Source organism: Phyllostomus hastatus, unplaced genomic scaffold, assembly GCF_019186645.2.
Source record: "Phyllostomus hastatus isolate PE091 unplaced genomic scaffold, TTU_PhHast_1.1 phas_contig_40, whole genome shotgun sequence".
NCBI classification, from domain to species: Eukaryota; Metazoa; Chordata; class Mammalia; order Chiroptera; family Phyllostomidae; genus Phyllostomus; species Phyllostomus hastatus.
The window spans coordinates 79,869,130-79,888,912 of NW_025333872.1; the positions used below are offsets into that span (position 1 = coordinate 79,869,130).

General features: G+C 40.6%; 1 protein-coding gene across 6 annotated transcripts in view; it reads right to left on the reverse strand.

Annotated features, from left to right (window-relative positions):
- Positions 1 to 19,783, reverse strand: part of NHSL1 (NHS like 1) — a 220,115-nt gene that overhangs the window by 58,534 nt on the left and 141,798 nt on the right. Inside the window, exon 1 of one of the 6 annotated variants that reach the window (XM_045843026.1) lies at positions 2,066 to 2,651. The exons of the other annotated variants lie outside the window; for them this stretch is intronic. Within the exon in view, the coding sequence (XP_045698982.1) occupies positions 2,066 to 2,123 (58 nt within the window). The 5' untranslated portion in view covers positions 2,124 to 2,651. Of the gene's footprint in view, positions 1 to 2,065; positions 2,652 to 19,783 lie in introns of those variants that run through there. 6 annotated transcript variants of the gene reach the window in all.

Consider the following 19,783-nt stretch of genomic DNA (forward strand, 5'->3'; position numbering starts at 1 on the left):
CAAAAAAACGATGAAACCATTAGAGGGAAGGGATGAGAGGTAATCGTGAGAGAATGCTAAATCTCTCCAATCATTTCCCCTTATTCCCTCTAGGGCTTGACACTTCTTTTCTATTTCATGTTCCCTGACAACACAACCTAAACTGGCATACCACTGGAGCACCAAACAAATTCATCAACAACTATGCATCTACCACAGTAAGCAAAGCGTAGGATAGACTGGAGAAGTATAAGGAAAAGACCCTGTGCTGAGTCTTTCACAGGAGGTGACAAGTGTAACACCTGCAAAATCAGTAGGTACTAGAATTGGGAGTCAGGAGTGAGGCTTCCCAGACTCTGACCTACGCTACAGAGTGCACACTGGGCATACCCACTTCTACAAATAATGAGTCTCTGGTAGGTAACGAGACCATGAAACAGATTCTCAAAATAAAATGAACAAGCACACGTGAACTAGTGAACTATCTGAACATATTTAAAATTAACACAGTGGACCCCATAGCACAGCTACCAGAACTATTACAAAGATCAAGTGAAGTAACATGTGCAAAGTCTTAGCTCACAAAATGACTCACATAAACTCGGCTGTGGCAGGAGCAGTGAAATGACTCCAAAGGAGCCCCTGACCTTAGAATCGTCACGAAGGAGGAAGTGGGCCTTTCGCAGCACCCAGGGAACCTGGGTCGCAGGTTAGCTCTCACCCCACGAGCCACCTTTCCTACAGCTAGTAAATTCTACAAGCCTTGCCCCCAAATAACAACTCATTTCATAAATGACCCTGCCTTCTCCACCAATTGCTAAATGGAAAAATAAACACTGAGAACTAGATGTCAAGTTAAAAATAAAAATGTCCTGTGTACTTTCTGCTTATAATGTTTGACAAAAAAGTATGTAAATTAGGCACCTAGTATTTCATGTATCCTCTTGTTGAACAAATGTTTTGCATGGTGCCTACAGCTGTCAGTCTTAATATATATCATCCTCGAAGACCGGACTTAGTCTTACTCACATAGCTGAAAATCTTGCACAGTGCGGAACTCACCATATGTCCCCCAAAGAGGAGCCCTAGCTCATTACAATGTTTTGTGCTGATAGCCACTTATTTGAAAGATTGAATTACCATCCTTCCTGGTTGAAAAATATTGAAAACTGAAACTCTTCCTATTTGCAATTACAAATCAAATGCAAGTAATGGTATTTGAATCTGTGTAATCACACCATTAGCCCTACTCTAAGCTACCAACTGACTCCTATGAAAGAGCAGTTGTCTCTTCCCCTGCGTAGCTCACTCTCCCGAGGGCAGATTCTAATCACTTCATCCAAAGACAGCCTTCTGAGTGAAAGAGCCGCAGAGAGCAATCCCAGGGTGCAGTTCTTTGTTGCTTTCTCCTAAGTGTCTCTTACCAATGGCTCCTACCCATGCACATTCATCCAGTTTAAATCACTGGTCCCCAAACTAAACTAAAACTAACAAACCAATAACTATGTAAAAACAAACCACGTATTTCTAAAAATTATACTTTTCCAGCGAATGAAGAAACACCTAGATAAAAGAAATGTAAACCAATGGTAAGTACACAATGAAGCCACCAGCACAAAAGCTGTGTACTTTACAATGATGGATCAGTCTAGACAGAATATGTCCTCCAGCCCTAAAATACAAAACAGAGAGTGCCAGGGGGTTTAGAGGATCATCTCCACCGAAAATATGTGACACAGTGCACAGAGGTTCCCGGCACAGTAAGCCAAAGCATCAAAACACCATACATCAGGGTGGACATAAAGTAAATACAAGGTTCCCCCCTTCCCTTTCTTCAAAGGGCTTCTTTTGAGAAGCACGAAAGGGGTAAATTCACCTGAAATCTGAACCATAAATAAACAAGACATGCTGAGATCACATAATTCTGACCTAAAGTTACAAAAGTCGAACGTATTTGAACAACCTGGTGGAGAATGGAGTTTAACTTGTGTTAATTATGCTGTTTCCACTCTCATTCTGCCACTCAAAAGGATGAACTAGCACATAAACACACACACAAATAGTGGGGAGAAAAGAAACTACTTACTTTTCTTCTTAAAAAGTTTAATTAAAGACTTGAGCTTTGCATTAATGAAGACCACCATTTCCAGGATGCCTACACAGGGCTTAGAAATTTAAATCACATTCAAAGCTCAGTCCAGCGGGCAGGTGGCAAGCTGCATCCTCCTGATCCAGATTCTAACTTCTCGCTCTGTTCTCCAATCATTAGACGTCTGCCCAGGCTGATGTAACTTGGAGGTTGAGCTTATTGTCAGGCAGTTACAAACCATTAACAGTCCTTGAACCTGAAAATCTCCCACTGAAACCTAATCTTTAAGGCTCAGAGCCGCCAGTGGCAACGTGTGCAGAAAGAGAAAGCCAATCACCATCCTTATTTGCATGATAGCCACCTCAGTCTTTCTGCCTCAGGGCTCATTTGTTCAGTTTTCTCTCTAACAGATCAGAAGTGTCTCCGCTCTGTAGTCCACAAACCAGTGCAGGTTTCCTCTATGAAGGTCAAGGTGAAGCAAATGTGCTCCCCATTTTCAGTAGGTCACGATGAATGTCCAGATCTTTTTACTGGAGCCGACAAGTCTTAGAGCAAGTCTGTGTTGATTCTTTGACTCTCCAGTTAATTCAGGCATTGGAACTGATTTAGGGGGAAAAAGAGCCCAACTTTTGTTTCCCTGACCACGCCCCCAGGCTCTGCCTCCCGCACCAAAGAAGCATTTACAAGCAGTAAAACTTTACAATAGAATCTCCACAGAGCTGTAAGTGATGACTTGGTTGCATTTTTGTGCAAATTAGTACACCAGGTCTTCTCACCCAGTTTTTTTCTTTAGCCAGTGATTGATAATCAGCATTGTAATCGTTCCCAAGTTTGATCTTATTTGCACCTAGCTTTTGCAACTCTCTCCCCCAAGTGAAACCCCAACTTACCCACTCTGAAGGAGATATTAGATAAAGCATCCTAATCATTTAAATTGGTATTTTAAATTTAATTATCATCTAAGCACCTGGCTAAATAAATTGCACACACACACCCCCTCCCCGATGAGGAAGAAGAGGAGTAATTTCAAACATTATTTGGGTTCCCCTTTATTGTGAGTAGAATACTGTTCTGGTTCTTTTGTCCATTAGTAACTACCCTCAGAGAGCTGAGGAAACACAAACAGAGAGAAGAATCAGAAATGGGGTATAGCCAGGCACTGGAAAAAACATATTCTTGGGTAAAGGAACAGGGACAAGAAGGAAAAAGAACACAGATCAGGAAATGTTATAAAAACAAAAGAAAATAATGCTCCTCACTTCTTCCCCCAATTCCACTTTATGGCAAAACAGTTTCTGAAACACGTTAGACAACCTCTTATTTCATAGCTTTGGGCCAGACTTACAACTGAATGGAAAAATGTAATAATCCACTAACTCAAAACGTTTAGTTTATAACAAAAGCTCTTAGTCAAAGAATAAAATTTATATAAGGGGCTCCCTCTAGGGAAAGTTTTGGAATGATTCCTCCTCTCCCCTTAATCTTAAATTTTGAATAACAAAAGCAAAGCAAACAAAAAAAACACACATCATATTACCATACATATTATTACAGATTTCTAATTTGTATTCTTTCAGCTTTACTTAAAAGTAATCAGATGGCCAGATGGCAAATAAGAAACTGAGACTACGAGTTAAATTATATAGCTGCCTTGAATTAGTGAGCAAAGTTCCCCTTAGGAAAACAAATTTATAAGCAACAGTGACCTCACTCTCTGCTTCAAGAGCTGCCTCCAACCCTCAACGCACTAGAGGCAGGCAGTAGTGTGTTCTGGACAGAAGCACTCCTATTCACATCCACAGGCTGCATGTCACCCGCCAGGCATACACTTGCAACTGAAAACGGCATGTAGCTTGGTTTTTTATTGTATATTTTTTCCATTACTATTTAGTCCTCTTATACCTTCTCCCCCTCCAGCAATCACCACACTTTTCCATGTCCATGAGTCCTTTTCCCTTTTTGCTCAATCCCTTACCCCCATAACTGTCCTCCCCACACTTAGCAGTAGCTTTTCATGTGTACAACAATGGCATCTGAACACTGATTCAGTCATTAAAAAGGTAAATGTTGAGCACGTACTAAGGGCCACTCATCTGGGACACATCAGAGAGGACCCTGCCCTCATGGGGCTTACATTATTTGACAGAAAACTACATTTACACGGTACACTGGTAAGTGCAATGGGCAAAAGAAAAAGTTGAACAGGATGAAAGGAGATCTGGGGACAAGCAGGTGGCCAGGATGCAGTATTAAATAGGCGTCAGGGTAGACCTCCCTGAAAAGGTGAGGTTTGGGTAAAAAGTTTAAGAAAGCGATGGAAATAGAACACAAATCTGTTCATTGGGTAGTGAGGCTTTTCCTGTCCACCAGGACTAGGGGGAGAAGTGCTCTCAGAAGATGAATAGCAGTGAATAGCAGTCAGAGTCATGCGTGGAGCACTCTCCCTTCCCACTCAACATTAAGCTTGACATTCAGGGGCCACAGTTCTGCAAAGATAACACCACTCTGCGGTTCAACACTGGTCAGTGGTGAGCCTAGGGGTCGCAAGCAGGCTTCCATCCCAGCATCCCAGGCTCTTCGCCCTCCGGGCATCACTCCAGCTCCCTCAGTCCAGATCTTCAGGCAGCAACCAAACACATTAGGATTTTGGTTGTGTTACATACCATGCTGTGTTTTCAAAGAGCTCATTATTAATCATAAAAATTTCCCCAATAACTTGATCATCTCTTCCTGTCTTATATATAACCATGAGAACAGGGAAGTGCTTTTATCTAATAACGTGCATTGCCTTGATGTCCTGGTTTATTGAAGAGCCACATTTTTATGGAAATGTCTAGTAATTTTTAATTGCTCAATTTATACTTTCAGCAGAAAACATTTGCATCCGCGGTGCTTCCTATTCCAATGCTAGCCCTGGAGAAGCAGACACACTTAAACAAAAGTCCTAATGTTGCACACGTGGAAACAGGACAGCTCAGTACGGGAGTGGACGGCCGGTGGTAGAGCCACCCGCCCAGCATGCCCTTTCCGCTCCTTGGCTTTCTCATCTGTGAAATGGAGGTAAGTAACAGTGTTTACACTAGAAGGTTATTAGGAGAACTGAAAGTTATTATCGCTAAGGTCATTAGAACTGTACCTGGTATGTGGTAGGCACAAATGAGTATTTATTAGATGAATAAAGTCTTAAGAGACAGCTAAGCGGCCCTCAGCTTCAGGAAGGGTCAGCCGTGCTTTACCAGACAGAAGGCCACCACCCAGACCTCAGCTGTCCTTCGACTCATCTCCCAGTCACACTGCCAGCTCCGCCAAGGGCAGCGCCAAACCTGCCACTTCGGCATTCATGCTCACAGCACCTTTTTTCAACAGCCTAAAATTCTATCCCTAATTATTATAAAAAAAAAAAAAAAAACACAAAAAACCTCAGTGGTCACCAGTAAACTAACTAGTACTGATGGTCTTTTCCCCTCTCATCCTTCTATTTACCTTTTCAATCGCACACTGCGGATGACCCAGGGCTGGGGCTCTTCCTTCTCCCCCCCTGCAGCACACTCCAGCGGCCCCGGAACAGCAATGGTTTAAGCCCCACAGGCCCGTGTATTTACGCAGGTTTTTTACGATAAGTACTTAAAACGTATTTTCCCTTCCCTTTTGTTTTCTTAATAATGTTCTCTTTTTTCTAGTTTACTTTATTGGAAGAATACAGTATATACTACATAGAACACAAAAATCTGTGTTTATTGACTACTCGTGTTATTGGTAAGGCTTCTGGTCAATGGGCCATTGGTAGGTAGTTAACTTTTGGGGGAATCAAAAGTGGATTTTTAGCCCTGGCTGGCATAGCTCAGTGGATTGAGCGCGGGCTGGGAACCAAAGTGTCCCAGGTTCGATTCCCAGCCAGGGTACATTGCTGGGTTGCAGGCCATAACCCCCAGCAACCGCACATTGATGTCTCTCTCTCTCTCTCTCTCTCTCTCTCTCTCTCTCCCTCTCCCCCTCCCTTCCCTCTCTAAAAATAAATAAATAAAATCTTTAAAAAAAAAGTGGATTTTTGACTGTGCAGGGCTCAGCACCCCTATACCCAGGTCAACTGTAGCTCCTTTCCTACATTTGATTGCTTCTTCTCTGGATTCTGATGAACGCTTAACAACTTAAGAGAGTCAGTCCTTAAAACTGTGTCCTATGCTATTTACTTACTACCCCTGGAAGCCTCAATGACTTTGCTGATGCAAGTCAGGAGTCTGCAAATCGCAGCCCTTGGGCCCAACCTAGGGGGCCTATCCGTAAATGGTGGGGTAACAAACTAAAAGAGAAGAACATTTCACGATGCGAACGTTGTGTGAAACCCAGGCTTCAGCGCCCAGCAGTGCAGTTGTAATGCAGGGCCACGTGCCCGCTTGTTTGTGCAACACCTAGGGCAGCTCTTGGACAGAATGCAAGGAGAACCGAGACGGTCTGCCCTCTAAAGCGAGAAACAGTGACTATCTGGACAAGCGATTCTTCGACCAGTGTGCCACAAGAATTTTTAAAACATGCAATACCTGACTATTTAGTCGGGACACTGACCTCTTTTTTCCCTTAGACTATCAGCTGAAAAATGACAACAGCTACCACAACTATTAAGGAATCAAAATTATACCCATTTTTTGTCAGGCAGACAAAAGCTGTATTTCTGGTGTGCTGCAGAATTTCAGCAATTAGTTCACGTGTGCCATGAGATGAGCGAGGCTGAAAAGTGCTGACCAGGGCCTTTGCAGGAAAAGACTGTTGATCCATGGATGACGCTTCTGATTTTAACTGCCCTGCTCAACCTTCACCTCCACCTGCTGTCCTTTATTTGTCTGCCACTCAGTTCCACACTGCCAGACTCTACTCATGTTCACATTATCTCAAACTGGATGTCTAGTTCATACCCATCTGCCTCCCCCTCCGACCCTTCCTGCTTATCAAGAACATTCACATTTCTATTAGGGTGATGGTCAATTTCTCAGGGAACCAGACAGGTAAATTTCCTCTCCAGGTCAAAATAAGAAAACAGGGATCTACAGCGAAGATGAGAACTGGGTGTCCTGCCCTCCCTTTCACGAGCGCTGGGTTTTGAAAAGATATCTTTAGGTAGTACATTCAAGGTAGTATATCTTACACAAAGTCCTTTTAAAAACATAGGTACCATAATAAAAATATTTAAAGTAAATCATATTTCTCTAAATATTTCAAAGAAAAATATGCTCTGGTCCAGGATTTTGAAATTCTATTACCACTATTATTGTATAAATATTGGCATCTTTATTCATAAAGTTCCAACATTTTGACTTAATCTTTCCCTAAATCTTATTTCTAACCAAATTCCAATTTTTTTCTTCTAGGAATCACCTGGTTATTTCTACAGTTATCCGATTACTTCCCAGGAGTAAGTATATAATATACAGGGAAAGAGGCATAGGAATATTTTGCAAAGTAATACATATTAAAAAAAAGTTGGACTGAACTGTGCATTTATGTTCAGCCATTCAGCAATTTTACATTGAGCACTTATTAGCTTGCTTGTGGTAGGCATCTGGTTAAAAGTAAATCCGACCTGATCTCTGACCTTGGGAAGGTTCCATAGTCCAGTAGGGATGACACACCCAAACGGACAAATACAATAAAGTAATGAACAAGCATAGGGAGAGAGATAAGACCAGGCCCTGAAACGGGAGGATGACAAAGGGCACGCACCTCATTCAGAAAGCAAACAGCTGCTAGAGAGCGGAAGCAAAGGGGGGGCTCAGGTAAGGCATAGTCAGAGGTCACACAGGGGTGGAAGCCTGCAGAAGCTTCTGTGGAAGTTTACAGGAGGGTGGTGTGGGGAAAGGGTGGCAAGAGAGGTAGAGAGAGAAGCAGGGGCCAGACCCTGGAGGCCCTGCTTGATGAGGGGGTGGATTTTAGTTAGTGGGCTACAGAGTTACCAAAGGAGTTTAAGAAGGAAAGCTGTAGGGCCAGTGTTGTATTTAAAAGCAAAAACCAAAACACAGTGTTGCATGATCTGCATGTGCATTTGAATGGCTGGACTGGGCCCAGCAATCTACACTACCAGTGAGGAGGTCAAAACCAATTCTAATTTAGGGTTATTTTCTACAACTCCCTTTGTCTTATCAGGCTGCATTTAATAGTTCACAGTTCAGGAGCCATTATATACTTAAGGTATAACAGTCTAAAAAGTAAAACCCCACCAACTTATAAATGACTATTACCATTCAGGGTTCATCTATTATACAAACTTAAAATATATTCAGTGTTATTATTATAAACAAAAGATTACATGTTTAGACCTAAAACCTTTGTAAGAGCAGAGCTGTCTAGGGCTCCTAGGACTCTTAGGTGAGAGTTCCATCCCCCTGTGACCCTCCCCTCTTTTCCGGCCCTCCTAGGTACATTAAATGCATCTAGGATATTAAAAGTCTTTATTTTGAGTCCAAAAATCTTCACAAACTTTGCTAAACAGTGTTTACTAAAAAGGAACATTTTCAAATACTGTACACAGAGTTATAGGCAGAAAGAAAGCATATAATATATATAGACATTTGACCTACACAAAATCAAGCCCATGCTCAATTGAAAGTGGAATATATAATCCATAAAGGTCACTGGGGTCTTCTAAGTTGGAAGAGGTGGAAAAGAAAATAGCAATCAGACATAATGGAACTCTTTTCTGGTCTCTAAATGATAATTTTAAGCACTTCTCAACAGACTTTTAACTTCAAAAGTAGAAAATTTCTCAGTCCAACCTTATCTATAAATAGTGCTTAACATCTGAAATAGAAGATTGTACATGACTGAGTTAATTTAGGTATACTCATTATTTTTATGCATGGTTAAAATACTTGAAATATAATTTTTAAATCCACAATCACCCATTGTTTCTTGTGCTTTTCAGGCTCACTGGAACTTTGGAAAACATCACAGCAGAAAGTATCCAACATAAGCCCCTACCCTTATTAAACATACACACTTAGTAGTAAGTAGAAATCTCTAAAAATTAACTAGCAACATAATCTACTTAATAAAAACTTGTAATAATGCTTCAGTAATAGATAAACTTACAGATAATTTAGGTTTATCCTCTGTTTATTAAGGAACAAAGTCTTCTTATAACTAACTTCCAGAGGAAAAGTTTACATTGCATGTTTTTATAAACACTTTCGCATTGAGAGCAATTATATATAGTCTATAATATCTATCAAAATAACAACCATTATTGAAGCTACAAAGCAAATCAATAATACAAGCAGATGAATTAATATAATCCATAAATGTGTAAATAAGAGAGTAAATTTTTAAAATAGGGCTGCCAGATAAAACACAGGCTGCTTAGATAAAGATGAACTTCAGATAGAATTTCATGATTAAGAAATTTTTAGTGTCTCAGGTTCGATTCCCAATCAGGGCACATGCCTGGGTTGCAGGCCATGGCCCCCAGCAACCACACATTGATGTTTTTCTCTCTCTCTCTCTCTCTCTCTTTCTCCCTCCCTTCCCTCTCTAAAAATAAATAAAAATAAAATCTTAAAAAAAAAAGATGCAAACCATTAAAAAAAAAAAGAATTTTTTAAAAAATCTATAGTCACCCTGGCTGGTGTGGCTCAGTAGTTGAGTGCCTGCAAATCAAAGGGTCACCAGTTGGATTCCTGGTCTAGGGCACCTGCCTGGGCTGAGGACCAGGTCCCCAGTAGGGGGCGTGTGAGCAGGAACCACACATTGATGTTCCCCTCCCTTCCTGTCTCTAGAAATAAATAAATAAAATCTTTAAAAATTTCTCTAAAAAAAAATCTATAGTAAAATTCATGTTAATACAATTGTAATTTACAGTATTAAAAAATAACCTTAACAATTTGATATAACATATGAAAAAATATACTTCAAATTATTCAAGACAAATGGAATTGACTATAGGTTATTGCTGTTTGGCATTTAATTGATTAGAAACAAACCAAAAGATGAGTTGGTCACTTATGACTGAAGAATCAATCTCATTTTTCACATTAGGCATTTTTCTAATGAATTACTACAATTCATCTCTCAGCTAAGATCCTAAGCATTTAAAACTTCTACTTCTCTTTGATTTACTTCCTAGTTAGCTGGAAAGGAATGGATATAAAAGGAATGAACATTAGAGCCATAGCTCAGTGGAAGGACCAGCCTGCCCTCTCCATAACCCAGCAGATAAAACTGGGACAATCAGTATTATGAGCCCCTGATATGATGGAATACCAAGTATAAACATTGCCTATGGTAAATTCAAGTTAAACATTCTTGAGACGTTAAAATTTTCTAGTTTACAGAGAATACAAGAGGTAGGGGGAAAAAAACAAAAAACAACCAGTCTAACTAAAAGTGAAACATTTTGCTGGTCTGGTCTCTGTAATAAGTCTAATAATAATAATAATAATAATAATAATAATAATAATAATAATAGAAATGTGCCAAATTAAAAGAGATTTACAGATGCATGATTGTGGATAGGATCCTAGCTGTGAATAAACCAGGTATAAAGAAAAGCCTTTTTTAGACGAGTGGGGAAATCTGAATGCATAGGTGTCACCTTACCCTTTTTACAACTGCATCATGAAGTTTAAAATTACACACACATGGGGTTTTAATGAATGAAAACATGTCTGGCAACACACATTCAAGGAGAATTACTTTCACTGTCCCATGAATCATGTTATTTCACAAAAGTTCATTGAAAATCACCAATATTCTAGAATTTCATCGGTATAATGATCTTTCTTTTGCTTCTGAGTTAATCTTTAATGATGAATCATTAGGAACATTGAAAACAAGTGATATGGAAATTGCTCTCTTCAATATCTGGGGAGGGGGGAGTGGGGGTAGAAAGGGAAACCTTAAGAGATGATCATGCACATCAATTCTTCAGAAGAAACTCGATCTGACACCCACTCTGCCAGTTAATTCTGATGCTAGGAAACCCATTACCCTGCATGTGTTGATGCTAAAGGCTTCTGCTGTGGATCCTAGTTAATAATTTAATCCAAAACCATTGCTACCATCTGCTCCGGTCAATTTCAAAACGTCTGCTATCACTGTAGTGAGTCAAGTCACAATACTCATGTGACGAGTGTTGAACAAATGAAAGGTGAGGCAGACAGAAAACACGCTATGAAAAAGAGAAACCCCAACCGAAAGTGCAAACCACAGTGGAGGCCTGGGGCACAGCATTCCAAGTCCCACCCTGCCTCCAGGTTTGGAGGGGTGCACTGTCCCGGATGCAGGGAATGTGACAGCCCAGAGACTCCCTGGAGATGATGGACACAAGGTGGGCCAGACAGGGGAGAGCTCTGTAACAATGCACCCTGAGGTTGGACATAATGGTGAGTAAGGATACAGTAAGGACAAGTTGGAAAGGGGAGATTTCATAGGTTCCTAAAAGTTAGAGCTGAAATAGTAGTAAGGAGTGCCAAATCCACTCCTTTTACTTTACAAAATAAGTGACTTGCAATAGATTACAGAGTTACCCAACATCTAAGCTAATTTATCTTGTGCTCAAGTTTTTAATACACAATGCTACCTCTGCCTTCACTGGGAAAGGGTTGGTGGGGTGAGGGTTCCAACTGTCCACATTCATTCTTGCCCCCGAGCCTTTGCACTTGATCCCTGACAGCCACTTGGCATGCCTCTACTCATTTTTCAAGTGGCAAGTCAAATGTTAAACTTCCTTTAGCAGCATTCCTTGACAGAGCTGCAGTAACTTTTCCCCCCCAAAAGTACATGTCATTTTTACTGCAAGGACAACTTCCTCAAAAGTGAACTATAGCTGCTTTGCAGAAAGAGAATGAATTTCATCAACTGTAGGCCTCTTACACTTGAACTTTTTATTCTTCATAGTATGTTGTAGAGCCCTACTCCATCTACCTAAGTAGTACTGATTCATCTACTTCATTCCACTTAGCCTTTATTAGGTATAAAAGGCTCGTTTCAGGAGAGAAATAATGTATATGAGTAGAGCTACATATCAATTAGTTCAATTGTAAAGTTAACCCACTTTACCTTTCCCAATTCAATTGGTATTCAAAACACATCTTCTGAATGCATATTAAGAATCTAGCACATCATGCAGAAGAGAATAACGTTCAATCACTTGAAAAATATATTTTCTGTGCCATTTAAATTTAACATAATCATATCCTTTTATAATAAAAATAATTTAAAGGGAAATGAAACTTAAAATTTGAAAAGAAAAAAAATTAATGCAACCTGTCTTCTAAAATCTTCAGGGAAGAGGAAAAAAATCTCACTGTAGAATGAAAAGCCAAAGTATAATGTGATGATCTTAGAAATCTAATTTAAGAGAGTCCTGTGATTAGCTAAAGTGCTTTATATTCTGGGCTCTCTTGTACTTTTTAAATTGGACAATATTAAAAACCTGCTTGATTGATTGTGTTACAAAACCTACATGGAATCCATACTTGAGGAGAGTTTTTTACTTAGGAAAAAAAAAGGAGAGCAAAGGAGACTTCCCAATCTAGAGGACCAGGGGAAAACTGAGAAAATAAAGTAGAAGGGCGCCACCTACAGGAAGCTGCCGCTGGACACTCAATGAAACACTGGCTCAGGAGAATGATTCCTGCTGAGGTCTCCAGGCAGAAGGGCTTGGAAGAAAGGGCTCTGGTTTAACACACTGCCATTCATGGTCTTGCCTCAAAAGAACATCCTCATCTTGTTCCACCAAAGAAAGGCTCTGTAACCTCTGTGCCCCCTTTGAGCCACAATTTACATAAAGTTGATCTCATACCTTCAGAAAAATGTATAAATATTCATAAACTACCTAGTATCTGCAACCAAGCTCAGATTAAGGAAGCACCCTCTAAGTTAATATAAAATATTTTCAAACCAATAAGGGAGTAGCTACATGTATCTGAGTAACTACACTAAGAAAAAAGAGGTTCCCATCAACTTACAAACCAAAAGGTAAAATCTTTCAATAAAGGAATCCAAAGGAAAGTGTTTTTCATTTGGACAGAAGATTCTGAAACTACTCTGTTTATAAACATGAAAAATACTTTAAGTGACAGAAGAGAAATCAGATGTATTATCACCTGAATTTTTTCAAAATAATGATCCACAAGTATAAGGATTTGGAGAAAAGGATCATTTGAGCTAATTATTTTGTAAGCTATAGAACAAGCTCATGAACTGTTTCGCTGCTTCTTTCTTTCCTGTGATGTCTTATATTGTTTCACATATGGCTAACACGAATGCTAGTTAATAAGCTGGTGTGAGCCCTTGCTTTTGTTAAGAGGCCAGCTGGTTCTCATGCAAAATGATAATGAGAGAAATTAAGACAGACTGCTTTGGTTTGCTGATGCACTGGCAGCAACACCCGTAGTTAAATGTCTACAACTGTATTTGGTTTTCTAGGAATGGTAAAGGTTGACGTAGGCGAGGATCATATTTATCTGATTAGCGCTGTTTTTTTTTTAATTGTACATTGCCTTAAATGGCTGAATAAACAGCAGCCACGTCCCTCAAGCAGAGAACCCTAGCTCCTTATCGAGGAGGAGCGCTGCGCAGGCTTTGTCATCCTGCTGGAGGTGCCACAGCAGGGGCCTGGGAGGGTCAGCCTGGCCTAAAACGATATTCAGAATTAGTCCAGAGAGGACAGAACTTCCATTGAAGTCAGGTCATCGGAGACTTCTGAAATTAATAAAACCTTCCCGTAAACTCAGTCTCTCATATTCTTTCACTGATTTTTCTTTTTCAATTCAGAAAGATAAGGGGATTTTTAATAAGTAAACAAGCAATGAGAACGAGCAACAAGAATAAAAACATTGATTACTGTATGGGGACATACTGTACACTATTGCTCAATTCCAGAAACCCAGTATTTCTAGAGCGAGGATTTCACAGTGTGGATTTCTGAACTGACGGGACAGAGGGGCAACCACGCTTCGTGGCATTTCTTGGTACCAGAGGGCAACACAGCCAGGGCACAGCTGGAAGGGAAGGGAGGCATGGTAATTGCAGAGCCCATGTAATTAGGCTCACAGAATCCAAGAAAAATCAAATGGTAATCAAAACAACAATGGCAATCCTAGGTAATGGCTGGCCACTGAGTTAAAACTGATATGCTTAGCTCCTCCCCATCTGCATCATGGGGGTTTGAAACAGAGAACAAAAAAATAATAATGGCATTCTTCACATCTTAGCAAAAAATAAATTAGAAAGAATTGAGATCAGCTGTATTCTTCATGTACCTGACAATACATTCAGCCAAAGAATACGAAGCTTGGAATTGTAAAAACAGGAGTGGATATTTCATTCTGTGTTAAGTTTTTGCTTTTTTCACGAAAGAAAAAAAGGTGGAGGGGGAAGAATTCACTAAAGGAATTTTACTGACAATGAAGACAGGCAATCAATGTTTTCCTGACACAAAATAAAAAGTAAGATATCTGAGGAGAAAAAGAAAACCAACAGGTTCCTACAAAATCAAAAAATGTTCTTAAAACGCTCTCGAATTTTCTAACAAGACTTAGGATAGTCAGCTAGATCCATTTTTAGCGCCTTATCGGAAACACTGATCTCTTCAAGAGCAGCACTCCATAGATAAAACAAGTTCAAACGAAGCTGCCACAATCAATTTTCATTAGTAAACTGAAGTGTACACTGAGGCTACCAAGGGCAGTCCTAAAAGATCTATACTTTTCCATACTGTCTTATGTTCATGCACAATCAGCTTTAATCTGACCAGAACTTAATTATTACAACTGTTTTCTAAAGAGAAATACTCACCAACTGCACCCCACCAGAGAGAGGAATCAGCCACAGACTCCAGACAATATATTACATTCATTATCAGAATAAATCCAAGAGCATCAATGGAGAGCTCATTTCAGTCCATGCTGAAGGAGGAGAAAACTCACTTCCTCACTCAGTAACCTCCTTCTTCCTCTTGTCAATCCTCACAACTGCCCATCAACAGTGAAGACTAACTCTATATTCTGAACTTTCTAGCTTCACTTCAATTGTGTTTAACGCCAACACCCCCCTTCCCCCAAACGGCCCCTTCTCTTTGCAGCTGCTGAATGCCACAAACAGCTTCTTGTATAATTTGACTTAAAATGCACCCCCAACTAGACATGTTGAATGGCAATGTGAATGCTTCATTCAGAGAGAAGTAAACTGTGTAGCATGTCCTAAAACCATCACAGTGGCAGAGAGCATCATTTGGAAGTCCTGGGGCAGAGAAGTGCTTTCCTCAGTGGCCTGTAAATTCTTCTCAGGTCCATGCAAATGGCGACAGGCCGGTCTCAGAAGATTCCCACAGTGATCAAAGCAGGATCAGTTCATTCCCCTCAGCCTGCCCTGTCTAAACGGCCTTTCCCTAAAGTCGCCTCTGCTCACCACAAGAAACTTATTTTCTTCCTGTTTTCCTACTAAAATGCACATATCCCCAATCTATTTATGTTCTAGCATCGATTATCCATTCTTAGGTTAATTTAAATGTTCTTTTTGATTGTTTGGCTTAATGCTTTGTGTCTTTTACACATGGCTAGCCCCCCTCGATATTTTTGTAAGCACCTGGAGGGCCAGAGCCAAATCCCGGCATTGACTTTGCACAGTGCCATCCTCCGGGGCCACAGAGTCAGGTGCTCTGTAACTTGATACAGTGGGATGTTGTATGACAGTGACAGACACTTTCAAAGAAAAGGGATTAGCACCTACCTTTATGAAATGGATGAGGGCAGGAAAGACCAGAGCATTTAAAAGCATCTGTCTTATGATGACATAATTGTCTAATCTCTATGAAAATTTTCCTTAAGATGTAACTTGCAAATACTAAGCAAAAATTTCCACACAGATAATGGCTATTTCAAACTCATGAATGCAAGTCATTTTTTTTTTTGAAAAGCTTCCCTGTATGTTGAAACTGAGTTTATTTTCTTGAATGTAAGTGTATTGCCAATCAAATGATTACAGGAGCTGGTGGAGGAAGGGGGAAGTAACAGTTGAAGGAAAAAACTTTTAGCTGTTACGTTAAAAGGCAGGGAGGGGGACGCAGGAGAACCTGTAGACCACTCCTGACCTGCTCCCTTCCCAGCGCTGTCCCGTCTTCAGCATTCCAACCTCTCCCGGCCCTCTGACCCCTTTTACACCTCTCCTGCTTCTCTCATTGAGGCCTTCATTTTCCTCTGCAGACTATCACTTGTGTTTGTGTAGCTCTTTGCTTAGTGTCTATCTCCCACTAGAAATGCAATCTGGACCACAGAACTGAGGCCTGGGCTCGCTGGATACACAGGGTCTAGGGGCTAAGCACCAGATCTGATACTCAGTAAGCACACAATTAATATTATTGCAAGGATGAGTTACAGGAAGAAAAGAAACAGTTTAAACAAAATGAGCTCTAGAGAAATTAGCTTTGTTCAATGGTATTAAAAACTAAGTAATGTTAAAGCATTACAAGTACTGGCAGAGAGCTTTTAACTAGAGAAAAAAGTTCACTCAAAAAAATCACTTACTTCCAGCCTTGGCTTGTTTGTGAAAGACACTACTCACCAAGCACTACTCTAGGCACTGAAGATGCTGAGACGAAGACCACCTTCTCTTAGAAAGCCTTCCCTGACCTTTTCGTCTCCCATGCCCTCTCCAGCTGAGTGTGCTGTCCACTCCATTGTGGCTTATCCACGCCATAACTGTGTTTATCTGTCTCCCCTACTAGGACCTTCACTCCTTGAGGACAGGAACCCAGCCTTCATTGGCTTTGGAAGTGCCAGTAAGCTTGTTGGTTGAATGACAAAATGAATGAATAAATAATCTACCCCTTGCTTGTAAGGAATGCTGTTGGATGGAAGAAGAGAGATACAATCAACTGATGACAAAACACATTTCAAAATAGAGGGTGCTCTCTAATGGGGCTGGAAGGAAATATCAGAGAAAACATGAAGAAGGAGGTGACATGTGAGGGGGACCCTGACGGGTGAAAAAGCATTTGCTGGATGAAGAAGGATATGAAACACATTCCAATTAGATAAAAGAGCAAGAGCAACGGCATAAAAAAGAGAACGAGTCCTCTGTGTGCTGGGAATACTGAGTCACGTGTGTAACGGATGGTTCACATTGCCTCTCACAGCCCCAGTCAAACAGCCTTGCAGAGTGCACTGCGTGCAGGTGGCTGTTAGCTGGAAACCACATTTCCCAGACTCCCTTACCCCTGGGCTTTCTGATTTGCAAGTTGGCGCACCTGGTGAACTTGGCTGAGGACTTGAGTTCACACTCCTGCTGCTGAGTCTAAGTGATGAGGTATTTCAGTAGAAGTGGCAACGGAAGTCTGTGTCCAGTCCCTACACTCGTGGGGGTGACAGGCAGGGTAGGTGGACGTCATTTTGCTGGCCCAGTACATGTCTGAAGCAATGTGCTCTTGGAGTCAAAAACTGGGAGCCAGCTTGCTGACTGAAGCATTGATAACAGCTCCTTGAAGGGCTAATTCTGAGGGGCTGTTCTATGAATCATTCCTGGGAGTTCAGTTTGACCCATCTCCCAAGTTTTTCCAATGATCTTGTAAGGCCCACACACCCTGTGTTAAATCCCATTCTGCTTATATCACTACCTGCAGCTGAACCTGCCTGAGACGATCAGCTGTCGTGACAGGGTGACAACGTGGGGTGTGCAGGGCTGGTGCTGGGAGACGGGGCTGGAAGAATCAGTCAGGACCAGTTGTGAGGAATCTTGCCTATCAAGTCCAAGGGGTGAGACCTCACTCAGCAATAGTTGAACACCAAAAGTTTTCATATGAGACAGCGATCTGTGGTTGGTTTAAAAGAAATTGTAGAGGCAAAGGGATACTGAGTGGAAAAAGTAGGCAACTTCTACAAATCCAAGGCAAACTAATGTTGAAAGAGGGAATGAAGACAGTCTGTGCTCCTTACGTTAATGATCACTCCCCCGCCTAACCTTTCCTCCTCTCTTCCATGCTTCGTCTGTTTCAGGTAAGACAGCAGCTGTCCAGGGGGTAGGATGTGGTCAGTCACCTGCTGACTCAGGTTGGCCTCTAGTCTTGCCAGTCATTCGACTTCATGTTGTCAGACTTCTGAGTGAATAGTTTAGCTCCCAATTATCTCCCACTTTGACAGACTGATTTTTCTTCTAAGAGCAGGGTTTGCACGCATTGTATGGCCATGATCGAAGCCCACATGTGAAAAATAACATGTTCTCTGTATTTATTTTTTTAAAGTAAAAAAATCTCGCTCCCAACCTTCATTACATACGATTCTGAAATAGTGCATAAATTCCGATAAAGAACACACAAGAACATCTAACAACTGTGCATTAGTCAGTGAACCTCAGGTAACTGAAACAAGATCACCAACACCTTATTAAAGCAGTTGTGAAAACAACACCTGAACACTTAGATGCAAACAACAGGATCTACTCATTATATTATTGAGCAAAGAGGATGTATTAAGGAGCTTTCAGAATCTTCAGGAGGGCCAGAGTATGTTTACAATCCACAGAGCCAAGCTGTCACAGTGAAACATTGCTGTTGCTGCCACCTGCTGGTCACCACTGATCTTGTGCAAGTCTGGATGCCAAGTGTCTAAAGGAGCCAATGACAGATAAGCAAGAGGCCAGTGCTGCTGGGCTTAGCAGTAGATCCAAACAGCCTATGAGCTACTGCCTAACATTCCTCAGGTTTGGCATCCAAATTCAACAAGTAGGTTTGGGCGACAGAGCCTAGGTTACATGCTTGAACTCTAGCTGCAAGGGAGTCTGAGAAGTGAAGGCATTAGCTTAGCTAAGAGGAAGTCAGGCTAGACAGGGAGTAGATGGGAGTTTAGTAAGCCAATGACAGAACTTGCTGCAGGATTTGCAGCCAAGTTCTTCAGGAAGAACAATCATTAATATGGTCCAAAATCAATTGGCATCTTATCTGTTTTGATTCAAGTCCAGAAATACATCTGAACTTCTTGAATTAGAAGCTGAGAAAGAGAATTATTTTATTTAAATTGCATCACTGGGTCACAGGAACTCACCAAGTAATATTTAACACTGTCGCCTACTAAGTGTTTCAACTCAACACAGTCCAGGAGTGGCTTCCTTCCATAGATGGGGTTCCCCTTCCTGAGAACTAAAAAATTTATAGCAGGTTTTTTAAAAAGACACACTCAAATTCACATAAGAAAAATAATGGCAGTAGAGGTAAGGTTCACAGGAATGATTTTCAGGAAACCAGAATATTCCAACCTGACTTAAAAATTAAAAGAACAAATTCAATAAATTTACTTTTCTAATTATTTTATGTAATTAGAATTGGGGAAAAAAACTAGAAGAGTTTATGTTTGGCCTTAATTCTCTATTATATAATATGTTCTCATGGAGAAGATAGTGCATAATCTAGGCAATGACATAGTAAATCCAATACTTAAACATTCGAAAATGCCACTGAAGAATGAAACATCCCACAGGTAAGCATCTATTGAGAAAATATAATTTTTCTCAGCACAACCACACAAACAAACCTTCTCTGAATAAGGCAGGAAGAGAATGCTTTGCTATGTATATAATACGTTCAGAGTATCTTTTCAAAGTATAATTTGTGGTAACAGTTCAATAGAAACTGAATCTTCAAAAATTCTATTCTGCTATCCAATTTTTCTTTGATAAAGTGAAGGCCTTTAAAAGTTTTATCAAGAAACAAATGCAATCAAATGGAATTTCTATGTA